The sequence below is a fragment of the Hyposmocoma kahamanoa genome, unplaced genomic scaffold, assembly GCF_003589595.1.
Source record: "Hyposmocoma kahamanoa isolate Upper Pololo Valley unplaced genomic scaffold, ASM358959v1 64, whole genome shotgun sequence".
In the NCBI taxonomy this organism is placed as follows: domain Eukaryota; kingdom Metazoa; phylum Arthropoda; class Insecta; order Lepidoptera; family Cosmopterigidae; genus Hyposmocoma; species Hyposmocoma kahamanoa.
This window is the reverse complement of record NW_020653852.1, coordinates 18,353,995-18,379,940: the sequence shown is the minus strand read 5'-3', so window position 1 is coordinate 18,379,940 and position 25,946 is coordinate 18,353,995. Positions and strand designations below refer to the sequence as shown.

General features: G+C 35.9%; 1 protein-coding gene across 1 annotated transcript; it reads right to left on the bottom strand.

Moving 5' to 3' along the window:
- Positions 1-17,910: 17,910 nt before the first annotated feature.
- On the bottom strand, positions 17,911-22,883 carry LOC113231033. Its single transcript, XM_026465181.1, has 3 exons — positions 22,608-22,883; positions 21,269-21,504; positions 17,911-19,139 (listed from the first exon to the last, which is right to left on the bottom strand). Exons 1-3 carry the CDS (start codon positions 22,683-22,685, stop codon positions 18,752-18,754), a joined length of 702 nt encoding a protein of 233 aa, XP_026320966.1. The 5' UTR covers positions 22,686-22,883; the 3' UTR covers positions 17,911-18,751.
- Between the last annotated feature and the right edge of the window lie 3,063 nt (positions 22,884-25,946).

Sequence of the window (25,946 nt, the reverse complement as noted above, 5' to 3'; positions counted from 1 at the left end):
GTGTGTGTGTGTGTGTGTGTGTGTGTGTGTGTGTGTGTGTGTGTGTGTGTGCGTGTGTGTGTGTGTGTGTGTGTGTGCGTGTGCGTGTGTGTGTTTGTGTGTGTGTTGTGATAAAATTGAAATTTGCAAAACAAAATAAACAAACACTTCAGAAGCCAAATGAATGCAAAGAATGGTTTTTTGTAAGATAATAAAGATAACCAGATAAAGTTGTTTTTATTAAATGTTTTTTTTTTGTTTTGTAAAAAGTACCTCCAAATGAATCACCCATTATATGATAAAAGCACTTTAGACCATATTTTTTTTATTAAATAAATTCGTCAACACAGGTGTCGTGGCATTCCATTCATGTTAGTGAGCAATCGAATTGTAGATTATATAAACCGCACATACAACTAAATACTGTCGTAACTCAGAAACGATGGAATTGAGAAAACACGAATTGAAAGTTCAGAAAATTACTGAATGGAAACAATAAATTTGTATTCTTTTTTATAAGTGGATAACTAATTAATATCTGTAAATAAAAATAATCCCATTATTCTCAATAAGATTAATTCAATTTTTTTTAATTTTCAAATCGCGTTTTCTCAATTTCCTATTTTATGTTAATGTTACAATGCTTGTTTTAATGTGCGAAGCATCCGATCGAGTACGACCGCTAGTTATGAAACTTAGATATTCCATTTATATTTAGTAGCAGTCGAGCTCGTAGTGAAAGCGTTCGTCCAGGGAAGTACTGCCACCTTACTTATTTCTGCCGCCAAACAGCAATGGGAGCATTACGGCGTTCCGGTCTGGAAGAATGAAGGTGCTGGTGAAATTACAGGCACATGGAATTTGTCAACTTATGTCTCAGGGTGACAGGCGCCGTGGCAGTGGCAGTGCCCCTTAAGATCTTTGCGATTTGAAGCTTTGAATAGCACTGCTACTGGTGGTCGTATCGAACGACTGTATCGCATACCACCAAGCGCACAACTTGTCGTCTCGTCACTTGGTATTATAATCGTGCATTTTTTCAATAACTCTAACATATATTGTGCATTTAAAGGTTTATTTTTTGCTATAGTCAACTACTCATCGAGTTAAAATTACTCCTAGCTACCTAGGTAAAATAAGACTAGTAATCTATAAAGAGGTCGTCATAACAAAGAAACAAGTTGCAACAAGTTACAACTGAGACAAAGTGAAATGTCTAACTACAACGTCGACGTCTTGTTAACCAACAGACGTAAAAAAGGGAAGTATCGCCCCATTATTTCATTAACTTGCTGGTGTTAGGAAAATTTTTGATTGTCATGAGAATGATTAGAAAAACTCTTGTTCATTCTGTGTCAATGCTGACGCCTATGTTGCACGGTTGAAACATAAAAAGCAGTAGGCAAAGTAATATCTGAACTTACTCTCTACACGTCTGGCTGCTGGCCACGGAGCTAAATAGACATAAATGACGGCCTCGATGGCCCAACGGTTTGCTCTATGGGCGTTGGAGGAGGCGCTGGGTCCGATTCCCAGTGAACCAATTTGAGAAATAAACTTTTCTTAATTGGTTTTGCTCTGGGTGTGATTTTCTGATACTATTATGTTAGTAGCAGTAGAGCTTGTGAAAGAGTTCGTCCTGGGAAGTACTGCCACCATATCTACTTCTGTCGCCAAGACGTAATGTGAGCGTTACTCCTTTTCGCTTGAAGGGTAAGGGTGCTGGTGACATGGGACTTGTCAACTTATGTCTCACGGTGATGGGCGCAGTGGCAGTGCCTCTCAGATCTTTGTGATTTAAAGCTCTGAGTGGCACTGCAACTGTTATGGACTGGCGCTTACCACCAGGTCCACAACTTGTTCCCGTGATAAAAAATATATAATATAGACACTTGGGACTAGTAAGGATTTTATCGCAAGCGGCTTAGGGTACAATTTAAGTCGCAAAAGTCACGCAATTTTCAGTTTAAAAATGTGACTTTGTATAGTTCAACTTGTGACTGAATGTGCACTACTAGCTATGCAACTGATTGAAATACTTATACCGCATAAGTACTAAAGAAAACGGAGAATTTCATAGTATATATGTAACGTTATTAAAGTTTGTGCAAGATTGATTAAGATGTTGCCATTTCTTTCTTGCTGCAATTGCTGCACCTATCGCTGACGTGTAAGTTAAACGAGGTTTTTTGTCAAATTAGTTACTCTAGTAAACTTCTTCCCTTTTTTAGCCGACTTCAAAAAAAGGAGGTTTTCAATTTGTCTGTATGTTTTTTGTACGTATGTTACGCGATAACTCTGGATTTGGATGATTCTTTTTTTGTTGGAAAGAGGGTACTTTAGTAGTGGTTTCATTTAAATTTGAAGAAAATATTCCACCTCTAAGGGTGGCAAACTAGGGATTGCATCTGTTTTCGCGCACTTTCCGGTAACCGATTTCAATAAAACTTGGTAAATAGACGTAATTCCACTTACTCACGACGATTATATTTATATTTTAGATAAGGAAAATAAAATTAGAGAATAGAATGACCCTCCCTGTGACATCTCAAGAAAATTTGGTTTATATTTCCCACACGTGCATACATTCATTCAACAAAGCAAATCTATTAAAGCTATTCCAAGGAAAGCTTTGTCGTGAAATCTTGCATTGTTGAATAAACGTGTGTTCCAGATAATCACACCAATAATCTGTCCCAAATTGGTCAATTTTTAGTTCCGGGACCCAGAACACTAGGAAACAATCAGCAGTGGAGCTTCGTTGTGAAAGAGTTCGTCTAGGGAAGTACTGCCACCTCACCTATTTCTGCCGCCAAGCAGTAATATTAGCATTACTGCGTTCCGATTTTGAAGGGTTAAGGGTAAGGGTGAAATTACAGGTACATGCGACTTGTGAACTTATGTCTCAGAGTGACGCGCTCAGCGGCAATGTTCCTCAGATCTTTGCGATTTAAAGCTCTGAGTGGCACTGTATGTGTTTTGGGCAGGCGTTTAGCTACCATCAGGTGCACGACTCTGTCGTCCTATCATCGTCGCATGATATTATTAAAAAAAATAATAGTTCGCGTCCTATATTTGATCTAACCAGTTAATAAGTCTATATATTATTATAATGTTAAGTCAGAGAAGTTGTGTTTAGTTAAAAACGTATAAGTATCATATAGACCTGGTTTAGGTGAGCCTACACGTAATAAATGAAAAAGAAAAACGGACTGTTAACAAGAAAAGTGGAATCAATCATATTTTTGATTAAATATTTGAAGTCAACGATAAATTATTCAATTAATCCGCGAGGTCCGATCGTTCGTCAATTAATGAAGTAAAATGAACCTTAGATTCTTTGTGAGAGAAATATTTATTTAAAATATGCTGAAACGTCAAGATTATTATTCTGCCGTTCGCTAATTAATACGCGGCTAAGTGACAAAATCATTTTTTTTTTTTTGAGATATCATAAAAACCATAACCCAGAATATTGAAACTGTTTAATGATATTTCAGCTATGCATCGTTAGGGAAAGTTCCAATACATCTAACACGTTGACTAATTTTAACTGTTTTTAAAACAGAATTTTGTGCTCTACCTTATGCTATTTAAAACGGATATTGGACCATTTGTCATTTGTATTCAAAGACAACTTTAAACGGCAAGCACTAAGAAGAAACCTAATTGGAAAACATTAATGAAACTTTAGAACCTTAACCTTGTGGTAGATTATGGCCCCAAAACCGCGCCCTGAAGAAGTATCTTGCTCTTTAGTAAAGAAATTCAATATAGTTTCAAATATGAACACTACGTCTATTCTCTAATTTGCAATATTTTAAGTAACAGTGACATTTCCCACTACCTGACACAAACCGAACATTGTCATGCTTGTCGTTTTACTATAATTTATGCCACTTTTTGCATGAAGCCACTATTGTGAGAACCAATCGTATGCAAACCAATTGCTTATTATATAGTGATTGTTTTGAAATTAACTTTTGTTAATTAGTACACCGTTAGAAGCAAATATTTTAAAAGGGCGTGCAAATACATATGTTATGTTTGCCATTAAAAGTGTGCCTGTTAAAAGACAGTAAAAAGTAATAAAATAATTTATGAAAAATAACATTCATTACATGCGATTTTTAAAAATGTTTTATTATTGTACTTAAAAATTGTTTGTAACTTCAATGATTACGAAAGATTATATATTGTGAAAAAAGGAAAACGCTCAAGAGTCGTCGGAAGCCACCCTAGTAGTAGCTTGCTTCAGATCACGTTCGTTTTTCAATTGAAGCCTTGACGTGCACGAAAGGAGCCTCTCCGAATGACTTACCATTTCTTTCTTGTACGTCTTTTGCACCATGGACAATAGTAGACAAGCACCTTACGCCGATTGGCAAATCCTTTCACCACGGTGACAAGCGTTACAATGTACGCTGGTGTATGCCATCGATACGATACGAAAAAGAATGGAGCCCTTGTTTAATTAGCAAAAAGGACATTCCCGTCAACGTTCAATTTATAGACCAAATAATGTCCTTTCTTATATAAATTTTGCAGGTTGATTTCATTTCACGTATCCTTCATATTCACACACTGGCTTTTACCTATTCTTACAGAAATACAGGAGATGGGAAAACTTTCAATTTTTTCTTATTTTCTTTCTGTCTCTTTATAAGATACGAGTTTGATACGAGTTTTGCCAACTAAATTGTAGGCATCGAGACGGGTGACGTACAGGGAGTGGGCTCGTGGCCATAATCTATCAATATTTTTAATAGATTATGGAAGGTATTTTTAAGAACTTTTCGCATAGGCATATTTCTGTCAACGTTTGATTAAATGTTACGCACGCGCCCCTTCATATCTTAAAATTCCTTTATCTGAACCTGTAAAGAGTTTAATGTTTGAAATATTTTAAGTCCAGATTGTTGTCGTCAACTATCCATCATATCGGCTCCTCTACAACTTGCGTAATCAATTAATTAAACAATTTACATTTTCATTTTTATTAGTATTTATTTTATACATTAAATATTCTCATTCAAGCTATTTATCGAAAACCTACTATTGACTACGTGCACACATCACTTCTTTTATAGTATTTACAATATCAGTTCTTAACATAAATAGTACACAGCTGGGCATAGGTATTTTAGTAAATTCAAACGTACAGTAAACGTTTCAAAGAACATAAATTGCATTAAAGCCTAAATACCAGCATAGTTATTTCTCACTTTAATTTGAACCACATTGTTAACAAGACTGTTTGTTGTATAAGTAGAACCGCAGATTATTTCTGGGAACTGCTGGCCTTATAATCTTGTAGTGTGAAGCAAAGTCCACAAGTACACGCTCATACGCATGAATATAAAGCGCTCATTTGGTGCTACATTGATGTAATTGTAATTTTGGCACAATTGAATTAATGAATTAAACGTGTGTACACAATCTGTTAAAAGACTTAATGAAATTTTCCCAGAATTACGATTACGTCAATGTAGCACCGAGTGAACGAAACTTTAAGTGTAATTCAGATATACAGCGTGAAAATTTTGTTTATAGATTATCCAACGTGTGCGTGTACACAGCTGGCCCGAAGGCGCACACCTATTACTTTAGTTTTTAACCTACGTAAATTTGTAAATGTTTTGTAGCAATACCTCTGAAAAAAAACATCGTGATAAAATCTGAACGTGTGAAGTCCCCAATTCACATTGGTCCAGTGTTTTTTTTAAATTAAATAGTAAGTTCACATTTCGTTATTAGAAGCATATTAGAATAAAATACTTGGCGTACAAATATTGTCTCAAAATGTTATCGTGGACCAATAATGTTAATGTAGCTCTACTGGCCGAAATTAATGCTCTTTGTTCCAATCAATACTGGAGAAATAAGAAAAAAACCCTTTTAGCAATTGTATATGAAGAAGTCAAAAAAGAACGGGTGAGCTCTTTCTCTCCTTTAGAAATGTTTAGGCTAAATACATGGATAAGTAATGTAAAGTTGAAGAACATTGTAGTGCTAGAGTTAGTTATTTGAGTACTGTCAGATTTCACATCAATTAGAATTACAAAAAAAGTATCTAGAATCACATGTCATTTATACAGATGCTCCATCTGTATAAATGACCTTTGCTCCCAAAGTGTTCTAATGGAGGAGGTGCAGCGTTCTACGTTCCATCGATCGAAAGAGAGGGCACAATGCGACATTGTAACTGTTTTAAAACTTCACCCACAATATGCATCTCACTAGAGTTCATTGCTATATCAGAAGCTCTGACATACGTAATGAATACCACTATGAATAAACTTGTTATATGCACTGATAGCAAGAGTGCTCTACAACATCTAGTTCGCTGTGTTCACGGACATCTAGGTACACCAGTTGCATATATGGTCATAGCTAAAATACAAGAACTTGTAGCCCGAAATGTACAACTGAAGTCGCAGTGGGTACCATCGCACACTAAAGGGGAATGATAGATATAGCCAAGGGTGGAATAACAGAAGGACAAGTGGTGAATATATTACCATGGTAACATCGTAATCAGAATTTCTTCCCAAATATAGGTCGAAGTGTCCTCAAATGTGGAGTGAATATTTTGATATCAAATCAAGGGAAAAAGGTATCTGGTATCGTACAATTCAGTGTCAACCTCCACTTTTACCTTGGTATGCAGAGTGCGACTATGGTAGCAAAATAGTTGTCATCCCACTAAGGATGACAACCGGACAAGTTCCATTAAACCGTTTTGCCTTCTTAATGAAAAAAATTCTCCTAATTGCGAGTTATGTGGATTAGTCGAAGATGCACATCATTTGTAACTGGAATGTGTCCGGTACGAACAACAGAGGGCGGCATTGATGAGAGACCTGCAGATCAACCGAACATCCTTAGGTGCTATAAATTGTACATTAAGCACACGAAACAGGCAAAAAGACTATTACTATTTGTTGAATCGGCTCTCGAGCAGCGCCGCCCAGACATGTAAGCTATAGTTTAGGGTACGATGGCTATACATTGTATAAAAAATCCTAAATAAATAAAGATAAAAAATAAATAAAAAAGTTCGCATTTGACCACCATCTCACCTGAGGGAAAGTGACGATGAGGTCGACGATGGAGCATGCAGACCTAAATAATTTTTATTTACTCTCGCCTTAAAAAGGTCCAACGTACACCGTCCAGGGAACAAGACTGCAGGCAGGGAATTCCACTCTATAGTCGTTCCCCATATAAAGGTGGAAGCGACACGCTGCGTGCAAACCCCAGGAATATCCACAACATAGGGGTGGAACCCCAGCCTACGTCTGGTCCTCCCTTGATGGAAAGCTTTCAGTTGCCTCCGTCGCCAAACGGTTACCATGCCGGACTGCCACGCAGAGGTCCCAGGTCCGATTCCCGAGCCTGGAGAAATATTTGTATGGTCTACATTTATTTCTCTCGTGAGTTTTTTGTGTAATTTCTGGTTGTCTATGTATGTGCCCATCTGTGACACGGGGTTTTCCCTTGTGCAGGGCTATGTTGAGTGTGTGAGTTATCATTATTATTAAAGATGAAAGCAGAATTAAACCGTGTAATTAATTTGCACACTCTTTGTGATATTGGTATACTGTACAATACCAATGAGCAGATAAATTTACGGTGGTGAGACTCTGGCAGTTTTACCTCTCCTAATTCCAAGCCACCTATAAGCCCTCTTGACACGCTTTTCAAATTACATTTTTTACATTACAAATCGAAGACAGCCAGTTAGTATTAAGCAGTACCATCAATAAGTGGCAGCAATACTTACTCTATATACGAATGGACTTGATTGCACGGATTGGTGATCATATGCCTAAAGTACTTTTATCACAATTCAAAATACTAGCAACAAATTATCGCACCCTTAGTAATATAAGGGCACAATCCAAAAAAAGTAGATTTTTGGGAAATCGGGTATTAAGATTCTGGATTCCTACATTACACCTATTTTTTCAAATAACATGCTTATTATTTAAGTTATAAATATGAAATTTGGCAGATTTGTTCTTTGATAAATGTATTATAAATAGCAATAAAAAAAATAAATTATATAAATAAATTCCATAAGTTTCAAGCAAGTTAAAAAACACTTTCCAGTTAGACCCATATAGTACAAAAAATATAACAGAAATATGGAGCTATTTAAGTTTGATCCCATTTATTATTTAAGTCCCTATCAATTCCCAAATTTCCCAAAAATCTACTTTTTTTGGATTGTGCCCTTATATTACTAAGGGTGCGTTATGTATTTGTGAAATTCAAATTATTCTGCTACTTAAGCTTACGAAAGTTAGACTAATATTTTTTTTTATATTACATCAAGTGACGGGACGAACAAGTTGTGCGCCTGATGGTAGGCTACACGCCTGTCCATAACAGTTACAGTGTCACTTACAGCTTTAAATTGCAAAGATCTAAGGGACACTACAACTGCGCCCGTCACCCTTAGACGGAAGTTGACGAGTCCCATGTGCCTGTAATTTCACCAGCACCCTTACCATTCAAAACCGGAATACAGTAATGCTGACATTACTGCTTGGCGGCAAAAATAGGTTAGGTGGCAGTTACTACACTGGACGAACTCATAAGGACTTCTACTGCTACTAAAATATTGTTCACAGAATCGTTATTCCTGTCTCTAGAAATGAAGAAGAATGTTATTTTGTAAATGTGACATTATTACCACCACGCGAAATGTTGTCAAATTTGGAATCTTCGAAGTTTGAATTTAAATTAAAATGTATTAGAGGCATATTTCTCTACACTGTAAAATTTATTATCCATTATAAGAAGCTTTAAGTAGATGGATATAAAGCACAGAACGAAACTAGTTTTCTATTAATTCAGAACACAAAAATCAGACACGGTAACATCCACTAATTGTCGTAGTCGAGTGCACTGAAAGAATATTCACAAATGTTCGAATACAATGTAAATATTAGATATTAGACCTTGTGTTGTGTTCAAAAATATGTAATCAATACATCGTTTTTAAAGATAGTAGTAGTATAAAGTAATTTTTATTTTTTATTTAATCAGCTTGACTTGTAAGCCCTTTGATATTGTAAATACAAACTTTCATGTGGTTTAATGAATAAGTAAATATTTGAAATATCTAAGATTGACATTATATTCTAATACATTTGTGATAATACTGGAATCGAATTACATTTTTACAATTTATTATTTAGAATTGCGTTACATAATTACGGAATCCGACATAATGTATGCCGAATGGTGTCAACTGTTCAAACAAACCTTGAACTCACCACACGTTCCGAATTTGCGGCCTAACGACGCCTCGATAACTATCAAACCCACTGTCATGTCATAGTACAAAAAGATAAGTAGTGCAACTCCCGCCAGTTTGGTGCGTCAATGCACTTACACATACTGTCACGTTACTTATTTGTGTCGCCAAACGGTAATGTTAGCAATAGTGTGTTCCGGTTTTGAAGGGTAAGGGTGCTAGTGAAATTACAGGCACATGGGATTTGTCAGCTTATGTCTCAGGGTGTCGGGCGCAGTGGCAGTGCCCCTCAGATATTTGCAGATTTAAAGCTCTGAGTGGCGCCGCAACTGTTATGGATAGGCATATAGCTTACAATCAGGCGCACGACTTGTTCGTCCCGACACATAAAAATATACCTAGACTTCGGAGCGTAGGGTTGTCACGTTATTATTTTATTTGTGAAAGTAATTTGAAAATATTAAGGTCTCCATCACACTATTCTCGTGCTATATTGAAATAACCTCTGTTAAATGCAGCACTATTCGTATATGTATCGATATAAAAAAAAAGAAAAAGAAAAGTGTTTATTGAAGTTCAAGTGGCATAACAAACGGAGGTTGAGACCAATAATTAAATACTTGTGTCAGGAGGTCTCGCTCTTCCTTAACTAAAACATACATCATCAAAGAACTTAATACAATAAAACAAAAATGAAAAAGAAAAAAGATGCTAATTAGTATTATCTTACTACAAAAGGTGTGTTTGTGTTTGTGTGTGTGTATTTGTGTTTGTGTATGTGTGTGTATTTGTGTGTGTGCGTGTGGGTGAGAATGTGTGTATTATATGATAACTGTGTGCATATGGTAATATTTGATTTTATGTATAAACGCAGCAATACCCTATTTATGATATTCTTATACCAGCAATGCCTATTGGTATCTTGATATGGGAATATGATTATAAAAGATACTATGATACTTAAAAGGATGGGGTACACGAAAGGAGCCTCCTCGCAAAAGAAAGCCTTTTCGAGCTAGTGAGGTGAAATAGTTATTTGTTACGAAAGGCTGCAAAATTGTTGTTAGACGCGAGTGTTTGTATTCAAACCTGAGCAAGCGAAGGAGCCCAAGGTTGAACCACGAGAATTTTTAGGGTAGCGGGGGTTTCAAGGCACGAGACGCAAAACAACTTTGCTACCGAACGAAACACACAACTTTTCACCTCACTGTAGCGAGGAAAATGGTAGATGAAAGAAAGAAGTTGAACTACAACGAATCAGTTTTATTCATTCATACATCAAAAATAATTTAATAAACAAAATTAGTTATCGTTGTCAATTTATTGTCAACAATAATAATAATAAAATATACTAATGGATTTATATTACTTGTATAATGTACCTACGACTAATCGCGTAGTTAGAAAGTGTCATTATGGTTTTTTTCATCGAAAGAAAATGTTAGGTGCCACATAGTCCATCGTCAAGTTCGAATTTCAAAATCCTTTTCCACGCTAGCGTAGAAAAGAAGCTTTTACACGCAGATTTCTAATGAGAAAGAAAGCCTTTCCGAGCTAGCGAGGTGAAAAAGTATTTTTTTACTCCTGTACTTTTATCTGTCAATAATAATTTCATAACCATATAACAAAACCGCTATTTTTAGTTCTGAACCAAAATTCTAATTTCTGTGGTATGTACTCACTACCGAACTGAAAAAAATTATTATAGTTCTGTACATAGAACTATAACAAGTTTCAAAAAAAGAACGTCGTATTTTGCTAATTAAAAGAGTTGTCCTTCAATGCCTCACTGTGTTCCTGAACAGAATAATGTGCTATATTTGCGAAATTATTAAAATTCTAATTATTATATTATTTTTGATAAGTATCCGGTCATTTGTGTTAATCCTGGTTCCGTTGCAACTTTAAACCGACCTCGGGTTCAAACGCTACAAACCCCAACCCGACATGTGCAGAGTGACAACCATTTGGGATCGCAGTGTTTAGTTTTAAGAATTAGTTTGCATTAGTCATAAGAAAATGAGACCAAAAAACGTTTATATTTTAATAAATAAAATAAAAATATTACCACGCTGAATTACCGTACTTCTCATATTTTACTACGGTATGTTACATTTTTCACAAAGTCGTAATCATTTGGCAAAAAAAAATCAAATATGATGCAGAATGACGCTACCCAAAAGCTCTACTGCCTCCTGACTGGTTATAATATAAGCGGTGCTTGGCTAATCACGGACTTCAATTCTAACTCTTTGGTTTTTTATTTTGTAGCGTTTGTTTGGGTTTATTGTCGTGGATCGTTAACAAATAATCTTCAAATCGACTCATCCGTAGAAAAAAGATCTATGTATAAGACTACTTGTTCTCGGAACATAGTACATTTCGTTCGTTCTTCTTGGCTATGAGTGTCAGAACGACCGTTGTTCGATTTTATATTTCCGAAACGAAATAAAATATATAAGTTTTCAAAGCACCTTTACGTAGGCCTTAGTTTGAATAACGAGATTATTCTCGTTTGGGTAAGTCGAAATATTGGTTGTTTCATTAATTGAATTTTTTCACATCGGTAGATTTAAGTGAAACTTACAAAATTATTAATAGTCTTAAAAATAAAACGAGCTCTGGTGTAGATGAGGTTTCACCGTACTTAGTAAAGACATGTGTAGACATTCTAACTCTCCCATTTACTTTTCTGATTAATCAATCTTTCCAGGAGGGATGTTTTCCAGATTCTCTGAAAATGTCACCAGTTAAGCCAATTCATAAGAAAGGCGATAAAACTGATTTAAACAACTACCGTCCCATTGCTTTATTACCGATATTGGTCAAAATAATGGGAGACTGCGATGTCAAAAAGACTGCATTTTTTGAAAAGTTTAAAGTTGTCCATGACAGCCAATATGGTTTCCGTAAAAATAGAACCATGCTCTCTCTATAGCCAATAGCCTTATATAAGTACGTTAATAAAATATTAACAACAAAGAACATGCGGTGGGTTTGCTACTCGATATGAATAAGGCATGCGATAGAGTAAATTATAAAATATTATTCGACAAGCTCTATTATCTTGGTGAAAGAGGCCAAGCTTTTAAATGGTTTCAGTCATATCTTCAAAATCGATCCCAATGCGTTGAAATTGAAAACATTAACTTTCATACAGGCGAAATTGAGCATGTCAGATCATATGTCATCTCTATCACTGGGTCTATTCCTCAGGGAAGCGTGTGTGGAGGATGTCAGTTAACCATGACCATGGGACCTGTAAAGGGCCAGAAACGTCGGATTTTTTGAAAAAACAAATATACGCGATTTAAATCCGGAAAAATAGTTTCATTTCCTATGTGTAACAATCGCGAAAACCTAAGAACTCGATATGTGTAACTAAATTTTCCGAAAACGCAATTCTTACTGCTCAATCTAAGTTACGTGAATTTGCGGAAATTCAAACCGTAACAAGAAAAGCGGCCGGAAAAGCATCAAAAAATGTACAAAATATTATAAAAATATTAAAAGAAAGCGCTGTGGACAAAATTATAGCCGATATTTGTTGCAAAAGACTTGCATAAAATTCCGCCAATTACTTTTGATGATTCGGATGTAATTAGAATATTGAAGGAATTGGCGGCAATGCGCTCAGAGATGAATACCTTAAAATACACAGGTGATGCAAATAAAGAAGAAATAATAGAAATGAAGGGTGACTTAACAAAAGTTAAGAATTTAATCAGGCAGCGACAACCTGAGTGTAACAGTGTACGCGGACCGTTGGGCGAACGAAATAATATTGCTCAACATGGGGGTACGTCGTCGCCCATTACCAGAGGTGTAATGGGTTAACATAAAAAAGCAAAAGCACATGATTAGAAATAGAAGTGATAACGGAGTCTCAAACGAAATGCTCCAGGCGTCACCTAGTACCACCACTTTATACCTTTCACAAACGAAGAAAACAATTACGCCTGAGGTCATAAAAGAATATATTATCAGTAAGGGTGAATCTGTTGTAAACATAGAATATTTAAAACTTTACCAAGCGACATCGTTTAATTCTTTTCTGGTGACAATTGAAACCGGCAAAATAAATACATTCTTGAGCGACGGATTCTGGCCAGTCGGAATAGTATATAGAAAATATGTATATAAAAGAAATTTGTCTAAAAGAAACAACCACGACCGAACAGTGAATAACAGCACAAATGACTAAAATAGATAAAATTACAACAAAAATAATATCCTTTAATTGCAACGGCTCAAACGGTCCCTTCCTTACGTACAAGAATTATGTAAAAAACACGACATAATCGCGTTGCAGGAACTATGGCTTTTGCCGGACGATCTCGACTTCTTAAGCCAGATCAGTCCAGAGTTTGGTTATCACGAAATATCTGCAGTTGACACATCACTTGGACCCCTGAAGGGTAGACTATATGGAGGTGTAGCGCTGTTATGGAGAAAAAGTACGTTCAGTAATGTATCTGTAATTGATAGTATGTCGAAACGCATCGCAGCGGTCTGCGCAGAACTGCAGGATAACCGTAATATAATTCTTATGTCGGTTTACATGCCCATCGACTGTGCGGAAAATTTGCCATTTTTACGGAATATTTAGGCAAAATAAGTGCTATAATAGAGGACAATGGTAGTGAGTGTGTATTAGTGCTTGGTGATTTTAACGCTGATATTCGTGCGTTATTCGGAAAGGAATTACTGCAATGATCAAAGATGAATATGTGCGGATATCAAAACGATTGGTGAGTCAACTGACACTTATACTTTGAACAGTGATAAACAGGGATCTACGAGTTGGTTAGACCACTGCGTTGCTTCAGCCTCTGCATACAAACTATGTTCTAGCGCGCGGGTGTTGTATGACGTGTACTGGATCACTACCCCTTGCGGATTGAACGTGACTTAAATCTTATAGAAACTAAAATTAGTACGTGCCCTAAGATCGTTAATAAAGTAATTTTGGGCAACAGATATTATGAGCAAATAAAAGAATATAATAAATTATGTACAAAATACTTAAATAATGTAAACATTTCTGTTAATATATGTGGAGTGGCGTGTAACAATAAAGTGCATACAGAATTAATCAATAGGTATTATAATGAAATTATTGCGTCCTTATAGTTAGCTGCAAAATTAACGTATACAAACAAACGTCACAAATATAACGTAGCTGGGTGGAACCACCATATATTACCGTTGTACACAAAAGCACGCGAAGCGCATAAGGCATGGTTGTTACACGAATCTCCTCCATCGGGCCGTGTTTAATGAAATGTGCAGCAAACGGAAATCATTTAAAAATAAGTTCAGTAGGTGCCAACGTAAGCAAGGAAAAATTAAAATGGATATTATAGCTTCTCATAGATCCGTAGGTAATTTCAGTCAGTTTTGGAAAGATACGAATAAATTAAGTTATAAACAAAGTAGACCAATTTCAGTAAACGGTTTAACAAATGAAAAAGATATAGCAAATACATTTAAATGACGCTCAGTTTGAGTTCCGTCCAGGCCTGTCGACAGACATGGCAATATTTTGCCTCAAAAATGCCGTAAAATACTATGTTAAAAGAAAAACATCAGTATACGCGTGCTTCCTAGATTTGAGCCGCGCTTTTGATACAATTAACTACGATTTATTGTGGGAAAAAGTGTCAAAAGCGGGCGTACCAACACAAATAGCCTATCTGTTGAGGTACTGGCACGGAAACCAGGTTAATAGCGTTATGTGGGGAGACTCAAACTCTGACCCATATAGACTGAACTGTGGGGTTAGGCAGGGCGGACTGACCTCGCCAGTTCTGTTTAATCTGTACGTCAATGACCTGGTGGAGGAGCTCAGCAGAGCTACTGTCGGGTGTCATGTAGCCGGCGTTTGCAAGAATAACCTGAGCTATGCAGACGACATGGCTCTGCTGAGCCTCTCTATGACTGGACTACAGACGCCGGTTTCGATCTGTGAACGATATGCCGCATCACATGGCCTCAACTATAATGTTAAAAAGACTGTACTAATGGTATTTAAGTATGGCAAAGGACCGGACAACATTCCGCCTGTCGCATTGAATGGCACCGTCCTAAGTAATGTATCGAGCTTTAAGTACCTAGGGCATATACGTACCGCAAATCTGAGAGACGATGATGATTTGGAGCGATAGAGACGGACTATAGCCATGAAGAGTAACATGTTGGCGCGTCGATTCGCTCATTGCTCGGTTCAAGTAAAAATAACTCTGTTTAGGGCTTACTGTCAGGCGTTCTACACTAGTCGGTTGTGGTACCATTACACTAAAGGTCGTATTCTTTACTTGAGTATGATATAGGTTCTTCATTATTTGAGTATGATTCAAAGCACTCGAAATCATACTCAAGTCCCTGCCATTAGGGTCGTATTTCCAGTGCTTGTGTTTCAATTGCAATCCTGATTTGAGAATTGAGTAGAGTTCTAGAATACGACCCTAAGTGAGCTTTTGATAGACTCAGAGTTCAGTACAATAATGCATTTCGCGCAATGCCGCGGCTGCCCTGGCGGTGTAGTGCGTCTGGCATGTTTGCCATGAATAGAGTAGACGATTTTTTTGCCATAATACGGAAGAGATATTGGTATTTTCTTGTGAGAGTGAGCGATTCGGCCAATATAATTGTAAGAACAGTATGCGATGTGTGCTACTTAGTAAGTGACCACTCCATTTTTAAAATTTAAATAAATTAATTATTGTTATACTATTATTTCTAATGTAAATTCAATTCAATTTAATGTAATTCTTAATTATTTACTTCTTTAATAATTATAATATTCGGTAAATAAAATTTCTATTTAATTGGATATGTAACGTAATGTAATTAATTAATAATGTTAAATTTATTAATGGGTAAACCTAAATAAAAAAACATTTTATTTTATTTTTATTTTTTATTTATAATAATTGAAAATACAATTCAATAAAAATTATTATTAGAAATAAGTGTAAGAATAATATATATTATAACAATAAAATAAGTGTACGAATATTGTATATTATAACATATGTTGAAATAATTATATCATTAGGTTTAAGTTTAAATTGCGCTAGGCTCTAATAGGGTATCACATGTATGTATCTAAGTTTATTAAAATGTGAATTGCAATAAATGAAATTAAATTAAATGTAATAGTAATAAAAATGTTTGATAATTATAAAAAAAATAATTTAATTAATTTTAAGGTGAAAATATTATGTAATAATGATGTTTATTAATAATCTTAAAATCAATAATATAATTAATTATCCAAACTAATTAACTACGTTCAAGCTTGCAATGTATTTAAATTCCATTGTAACTTTGCTACACCCTTATCATGTCTTACGTAATGTATTACGTACTGTCTACCAAATTTATGCTCATACGCACTCTTGTGCGTATGAGCATAAATTTGGTACAGAGGAAGAAAGTACTGCCGCTTGACGGAATGAAGTGTTGCAAAGATTTTATGCCTTACATCGGCGACATGCTCCGACCAAGAAAGTATCTGATCCATTACGACGCCCAAATTTTTAATTGAAGTGGAGAAAGGAATTTAGGTGCCATTCAGAGCTAAATTGGGCATCACCATAGACTCTTAACTTAGAGATGGATTGGCGACTGCCAATAATTATGGCTTGGGACTTTGGTGCATTTAAAAAAAGTCCGTAGTTCTTTGCCCATACCGAAACCGTTTGTAGGTCGGAATTCAACACAGAAATATATCTCAATAGACGCCTCAAGTACAGCAATTTGTATGAAAACCAAGCGTGCCACATTTTTTGTACCCACTATGACGTCACAAGAACTATTTAATGATAGAAATCTCCTTCCGGTCGCTCTAAATCGATTGATTGAACGGAATACGCGTAAACACGCGTATTCCATTCAATTAAACGGTTCTAAATAGAATAATTTTTGTTCAAGTATTTGTTGATTACAAGTACTTAGTCGTAATATTAATATAGTAGAAAAATACAAGAATAAGATTCTTTAATCCTTTATTTTATTTGTTTTAAAAAAATGTTGATTACTTAAAAAATTAAATCTTCAATTTTTAATAGACTTCAAAAATATTAAAATTATTATCCTTCCAATAAAATGAGCTTATTATATAACATCCTTTTATAATAGAAGATCTTATCGATTAACATAATGAAAACATACGTCAATATATGAACCTGCGACTGCCTTAATTAATTTTACTAGATGGTTTTCTGTTGGTAATTGATCAAATTAATGAATGGCTAGACAAATGAAAATGTTACTGCTGACAAAATATGGTAAAATCTTATTAACAGAAGAGGTTTACTTAATTAAATTTCTAACTCTGCTACTCTGCATATTTGAATAGCATCTTGGGTGGGATAAACTAGACCACCTCGTCTTCGAAAGCAACGAACTCATACGTATGACCAACTCCAGGTTTTTGTAAAGGCAGCGCACTGTTAATTCTTTGCATTATATATTTTTTTGTATTACTCGTACTACATATCCGGCGATGTATGTAATTATTTGCTCACTATATTCGGACATTCGAGGCAACGTGCAAAAATTATCGACGAATATCTGATAATAGATAGCACAATATTGAAAACAAAAAACGAAACGTTACTAAACGACATAACAAAAGAATTTTAGAATATTTTTATAATATTGCTAAGGTCATAATAATTTTCGTCCCTTTGTTTTCAAAATCGATCAGAATCGAGAACAGGGTACCATGAACTCTAATTACGATTCAGTTTAGGACCTAAAATGAGTCGTTGTAAGACAGCGCTATATGAAGTGTATATGTATATATCACCATCCCGCTTTTTTGTCGTTACGAACCGTACAAGTTTAGTAAAGTACTGTACTTGTACCGTAATAAGAGTTCATGGTAGGGCCCCAGTGTTGTCTAACGTATACATCACTGAATGTTAAATTTGGCCAAAGAAGTATACAAGCGGCCGTACCACGAAACTGAATGCATTGTGTACAAAAGTACATTCGTTCGATATTCATGGCGTATTAACTCGTTTACCCCTCCGTCCCTGTTTACTCGTTTACCCACAGTTATGGTGGTTTTGCGGTTTAAAATGGCACAATTATGCATTTTTTCGCGTTTTCGACGGGTTATCCACGATAATGATCGAGCGCGTTCTGGAGTGTAGCAGCGGCAAGTAAGTGAATTTCACTTACTTTGGACACGCGAAATGCGTACACTTGCGGCGTCTATCTAGATATATGTCCGTGGAATTCAATGTGCCTATAGCAGTAACTACAACCACAAGACGGGCTGCAGTATAGAATTGATCATTGGTCATCGTAAGAAGACGTGAGTGATGATGTAATTCCACCGATAAAGACGGAAAAAGTATAGGAGATAAAACCACACCCTGCGGAACGCCAGCCCCAAGGCTACACCAGCCCGAGAGCATGTCACCGGTCTTTACAAGCTGGGAACGAGCAAACAAATACGAACGGAACCCGGAACTTATCTACTCAGTTCTATTGTATATTCACTAAAGCGATCTCACCGCATTTTTTAAACCCAAACTCCTCATGCATCCTACAAGCAGGTGCGTTCGTATTAAAACAATAAGAGTTAATATGTCTTCCTTCTTTTAAAAGAACATTGCAAAACATTTTCAAAAACATATATCCATAGCCCTTTCTTCTTTGGTTTTCTAGGGTATACAAATGTCCTAAAGCTCCAGTTTCTTTAATAAAACCGAAAGAGACCAATTCCTGGTCTTTAAATAAGCCGTAACCAGAATTAGCCCGAATGAGAAGTTCGAAATAAAATATTGATCCAGGATACCGAAGTGGCCACGTTGAATCCGCGATCTCGATGTGTTTCTGAGACAACTGTTGAAATGTGAAGCCTGGTAGTAGACTGAAAGTAGAAAAAAAACTGGGATTTAGAACAATACAATTACCTGTATTGTATTGTTCTAAATCTTCTTCTTTCTATAAAACCTCAAAATCAGCATTGGGTTGTTTTGACATCAGGTTTCAGACAAAATTAACGTCATCTCTCGACGTGCAACTGAGCCCGGGACTGGATGAGACTCAAATCTAATTATTTTTGACAAGCAATTAGTCCCACAATAACACGACACTGGCATTTGGCTTAATCCGAATTCTGTTGCAACTTTAAACCGACCCCGGGTTCAAATGCTACAAACCCCAACCCGACAAATGCAGAGTGGCGACCATTTTGGATCGCAGTGTTTAGTATTAAGAGTTAGTTTGTATCAGTTATAAGAAAATGAGACCAAATAACGTTTATATTTTAATAAATAAAAATTAGACATAAATTATGAATTACACTGATCGTTCCAACGGGCCTTCATTATTATGAGAATGTGTGCGTGAACACGGCGCGCAGCAGTCGCGCTTACATACCAGCCGCGCTGTTAACGCGCAGAGTTACCATACTTCTCATATTTTACTATGGTATTACTTTCAAGATTTTTGAAGTATTCCATTAACTATACCGAAGTGCGTAGTATCTGATTCATTTCTGTTTAGGAACTCCGCCTAGTAGTGTAGGTTGGTGTAATGGCGCGGGCGATAAGTTGGCGCATTAGTGGTTGACCGATTCTGGAATGAGGTTCGCGTCTAATGTCAGTCATAGTTTGATGAGTTTTGATGCCAATAAGTGTTCGCAAAAAAAATATTCAATTTGGTTACAAGACACTGGTTGCAGGTACGTTCAAAGATTTTAACTACTTTTGATCTAATTTTATCGTAATTTCAAATTATTGCAATACAACATATTTCCAGATATTCAGTGTTTCGACTTGATTATTGATCAAAAAGTCTTTTATATTGGCTTAAAAATGAAAAAATCCGACTTTTTATAAGAGATGGTGTTAGTATATGAATTTCTTTACTAAGGCAAAATTTGTAAGTTGACGCACTGGGTGGGTGTACAGGACGGCGCGCGCCAACTTAAAAACCTTATTTGAATGTTTGGGATCTGGACTTGTTTCTAGAGATTTTATTTTATTCAATTGCAGAATGTTAAGGCGCGAAAAGAAGAGTGATAGTCAATCATGGACACCTTCTGTTATAGCAGAAGCGCGTAAGATCCTCGACCAAGGAAATAGTAAAATATCTGTGACAAAATCTTTAGGAATGCCAGAATCCACGTTGAGAAGGCTATTGCAAAAAATATAACCAACACCCAAAATACCTAAAAAAATCTTTCCAAGCACCAAATAAAAGTAAAACAAAGACGGTTTGGACATGCGCTGAGTGTTAACAAATATACAAGTAACCTATCGGATAATACTAGACTGAATGCTCTGTTTGTCAGGAATGGTGAAACGTGAAGTGCACAGAATATCTTAGATTTGGTTGTATTTAAATGTGTCATGTGTTTTCAATAACCGATATATAAATGACAATGTATAAGGTGCGCCATCTTATCAACTTTGCTGCTCCATCTCATCAACTTTGCTGCGCCATCTTACCGGCAGGGTTGTGTAAAATTGCGCATTTTTTATTTTTGGTTTACATTCACCTAATGATATAAGTTGAGATCTTTTTGTAATTACGTTTTTATTATCAATTAGTCAAAGCTCAAAAATAAATACAGTCGATAGTGATACTGTTCCTTTTAATTTTTTTATGGCTAGTTGTTTCAAAAGTGCGCCATCTTACACCAACCTACCCTACAGATGGCAGCACATCAAGATACACACTGACGGAATTTATTGCGTTGCACTGGAGGCGATATTCGGACAAAGTGTATAGATTGATATCCAGTGAAGGTTAGACTAGACGTGCTCCTGGTTGTAAGCGACATGCCTACCCATAACAGTTGCAGAGTCACTGGGAGCTTTAACTCACAAAGACTTGTCTTGTCAGGCACGGAGGCAGGATGACGGGACGTTGCAATTACTACATACATACATACATACTGTTGACAAGTCCCATGAGCTTGTATTTTCCAAATATTCAAAAAAATTGCGTGAATACAGCGACAATATAGAATTAAATGACTGATTCGCTTACTCAACATCAAAAAGCGGTGTGCGTCGATCCAAGACATAAAAATTCACCAGATTTATTTTCGTTATTTCCTTGCCTATGTCTTTGACCACTCCCTTAATGCATTCAACGGCATGAAGTGGAGGGAATAATAGTATGCCAAGAATTCTATCCCAATTTACATGTTTGGTCTTCTTTAAGGCCTCTTCCAGTTCGCTTGTGTCTTCGTTTGGACATTCTATGTGGAGTTCGTATTTGACCTGGGGGCAAAGAAAACAATATCTAGTTAATATTTTTACTCGTCAATGGATAGTTTAATAAAATATCAACGGCCCCGCCGAATAAACGCATAGTAATTAGTTTTAAAGGATTTCTTTTTTTTGCATTTTTGAATTTTACCCTCTTAAAATGGTAGCTTACCACAAAGTCGAATTTTTTTTCCGAAATAACGTTTGTTCGAATCATTACACCGAAAACCGAATTATAACGGATCTGTTGTTCTTTCAGGATATGTTGGATGTTTATCGCAAAGACACGATTAGGTTCGGTTAGGTTAGATTAAGTTACGAATCTGCGAATATAATGGAATTGAAATCTAGATTACACAAACAATACATACACATTTATACACATGCGACATAGAAGTTGACATGACATTGAAACGGCTATCCGAAATACCAAAATATGAGTTGTGTAAGAGTTACTTGAAATAAATGGTTTAATCATAAAGATAAAAGTAATCAAACGTGAGCGATTTTTGCTTCGACAAATTAGGTAAGGGACTTCAATTACAAAAACTATAGTAATAAATTCAAACATTTCGGTAAAAATCAATAGTCGAGGATTTGTCGCAGGTACTATGGACACACACTTAGACAACAACAAATTACACCCAAACTTACGAGAGAAATAAGCGAAGGCCATACAAATATTTCTCCCGGCCTGGGAATCAAACCTGGGACCTCTGCGTGACAGTCCGGCAGGGTAACCGTTCGGCTACGGAGGCAGTTATTAAACTGACCTGTAGATGACAAATCTGAGGTAAATTTTCCATTTTCCATACGCCATCTTGGAAAATTTTGGCCCGCACAATTGTATTAATTACGACCTGAATAACAGGCGCACAATTGTGTAAGAACACCATTGCATTTAGATGTACCTTTAATATATATTTCAATAAAATACGAGAACAATAATTTTCTTATAATTACTATTTATTTGGTGAATCAAATCTTAAGATATTTCTTACATGCAAAACCAAGAAATAGTTTTAAAATATACATATTCTAATAGTACATTTATCATAATATGTCTCACAGTGTCGTTTGAAATAGTTATCAAAATATTGAGCAGGTGTTCCTACCGAATTTACGTTCGGGAAAGAATCCCCGGGCATCGACGCTTCTTCTTCTTCCATCGGTACGTATTTAGAGATACACATCTACAGACCCGTCTTCCGATTTTGAGGATGAGCACCGCTCATCATCACGACGTTCCTAGAAGTTTTTGTTTCGGGCGTCGAAATCGTCTTCATATCTGCCCTCATTATCGTACCTGCATAACAAACTTCAATTTCTTAATCTAATAATTTATGTGTCATGCTGAAAAAACCGAAAAAAGTAAGAACAAAAGTTATACATAGGCGCCGGTCATAACAATTGTGTTGCAAAAAATCGTCAATATTTTATTGCAAGCTAGATAGTTATTAGCTTGATGTTTTTGATTTAATCATATTAAATATTTAATATATTATTACGTTTAGGTGTTAAAAAGCAGTATTCCTAACGAAAAAGCATAAAACAGATACTCACGATCCAAAAAGGTGTTTCCACTAAAATCCGTCCGAACTGTTGTGGTGAGGTGCTCGCAAAGCGACAAACTAGTCGATGCACTAATTTTAAATGCAAGGTAAAAGTTCGTCTCACGCGCAATGGTGTGACGAAGGCGCCGTTCGATAGGTAAAAGAGTTTCGTTTGGAATTATTCTTATAAACCAATCAATCATGTATGGCCAGGTTCGAAAGAAATAAAACTGTGTGGGTTAATTGATGCACAATAAAGTTTGTAAGATATAACATAATACTTATATAGATAGATTGCTTTACATGAATGAGAAAGATTTAGTCACAAGCGCTGAAATTGGTATTTAAGTCGATCTTTTGCTAAAATGAAGGGCGAAGGTGATGGCGGTATGACCTTTTGTTATTAGGCGGTTTTTATTTGAAATAACACTAATGATAAGAAACAATTGGTACACATTTTGTATTCCCAAGAAAACATATTTGTTTAAAATAAATTGGAACGTTACGGTATGTATTCGACGTGGAAGTTATTTAAGTTTATTTTTGATGAGAAATGTTGTGATTTCCATTAGAGTTTTCTTCATTTCTTGACATGTAGATCCGGCTCCAACGAATGAGAAATTACCAACTTTTTAATTTTCATTTATTACTGTGGCGTAGTGGAGTATTTCTTTTATGTGTAACAGATTAAGTAAATAAGCAATTATATTAAATAAATAACGCTTAACATTCATGTAATAATACAAAAGTTATTGAAAGGAACACATTTTTTAACGTTATCTGAAAACGACCCATTTATGGGATTAACACTTACCTGGTCACTTAAAAAAGCAATTATCCCATTTCTCGCTTTATTATAAGGACAAAAAACTTTCAAGCCGTTGTCAATTCCCTTATCTAACCATATTTTATGCGTTTGCAAAATATTGAACCCTGCAACTCCGCGAGGATAATCTTTCTCAAACTCATTTTCAAGTTCGTCCCACTTGTCCGATTTTATTAATGGATCTTGTCCCATATTATGTTTTGTTTTCCGTAAATAATAATATTTTTTTTAACGACGTCTCTTTACGACGGCAGTTGCACATAATCTAAATGTGTGAAATGCACAACCCAGTCGTCTCTTTCGTTTTTCTTGATGACTCACTAATTGGAAAGCTCCTCCCTATGCCAAGTGCATCTACGTAAGTAGAGAACAAAGGTTCGACCACATTTCAATCGTTCATCGCACTCCAAATAAATTTAAATTGGTGGAATATTTTTTCTTTAATGATACGAGTTTATGGTTGATCGCGCACATTATTACGTAATACACATAAAATACATAACGTACGTGAGGCGCACTATAAGTTTCCGGAATGAATAAGAAAAAAATACTATAAATGGTCAGAAATAAATTTATTGTTTCTCAAAACATTCCCCGTTAGCGTTAATGCACTTTTTCGTACGAATGAACCAATTTTGAAAACATGTATGCCACTCCTCCGTGACAAACTCTGAAACATATTTTTCATACTCTTCGACAGCCTCTTCAGGTGATGAAAATCGTTGACCGCGTAACTGGTTCTTAATTTTTAGAAATAAATAAAAGTCACAAGGTGCCAGGTCGGGACTGTACGCGGGATGGCTCCCCTTATGTGACCTTATGTCAATGATGGCTGACCATATGTCAATGTTGTTCACCTTCAAAAATTATTTTGTTTGTCTGGCCGTGTGAGAACTGGTATTATCGTGGTGCAAGATGGTACAGCGTTTACGGTCATTTTTACGGAGTTTGTGAATAACTTCCGGCAAACAAATGGACGTGTACCAATCACTGTTCACGGTACTGTAGTCTAGGCTCTACTCTATGAGTCGAATTGCTGGCTGAATATAGATAGTGAATATAGTTTTTGTTACATATTACATCCTAGACTGAAAGTATAAACCATGTAAAATAATTTGAAATAAACCGAATCTTTGAAGTTAATCCCAGTTTATATTCTTAGAAGTACCTCTCGCTACGCATTAGAGCTACGTCCCAGTTACAAATGGTGGAATGCGCCGGCTTACAAATGGTAGAACCCAGTTACAAATGGGATACAAATGGTAGAAGCAAGCCTATAATGTGAAAATTTTTATATTTTATATTTATAAAAAAATCTCTGAGCCAATGGGAGAAATATAATATTAGGGGTTAAAGTATGAAATTGCCGTTTTATTGCAATAGGTTCTTTGAATTTTCATAGAATCTTCATGGTTTGAGGTTTTCGAATGAAACTTTTTTCAAATGATTTCTGTGATTTTTTTTTTTTTTAATTTGAAACATTTGAATATCGACTTTCAATTGTTTTTGTTATTCAATTTAGACAAGAAAGATGGATACTGCGAAAATTCGAGTGATTTTTGAATACGAGTTCCGACGCGGAACTAACGCGGCAGAAACAGCCCGCAATATCAATGCTGCGTTTGGAGAGGGGTCTACTAATGAACGCACCGTGCGATTTTGGTTTAAATGCTTTCGTGATGGAAATTTCGACTTAAAGAACGAGTCACGAGGAAGACCGCCCACACAGGTGAATAACGATGAATTAAGAGAGATAGTGGAAGCCGATCCTAGTCAAACTACCCAGGAATTAGCGGCATGGTTTAACGTTACCTTACCCACAATATTGACTCACTTGCGTCAAATCAATAAAATAAAAAAATACGAAAAATGGGTGCCTCATGATTTGACTGATCTGCAGAAAGAAACGCGTGTTGAAACTTGTGTTGCCTTGTTGAACCGGTACAGAAATGAAGGAATATTGGATCGAATTGTAACATGTGATGAAAAGTGGATTCTTTATGATAACCGGAAAAGAAAAATGCAATGGCTGACCCCAGGTCAAATGCCACAACAGTGTCCTAAAGCAAAACTTA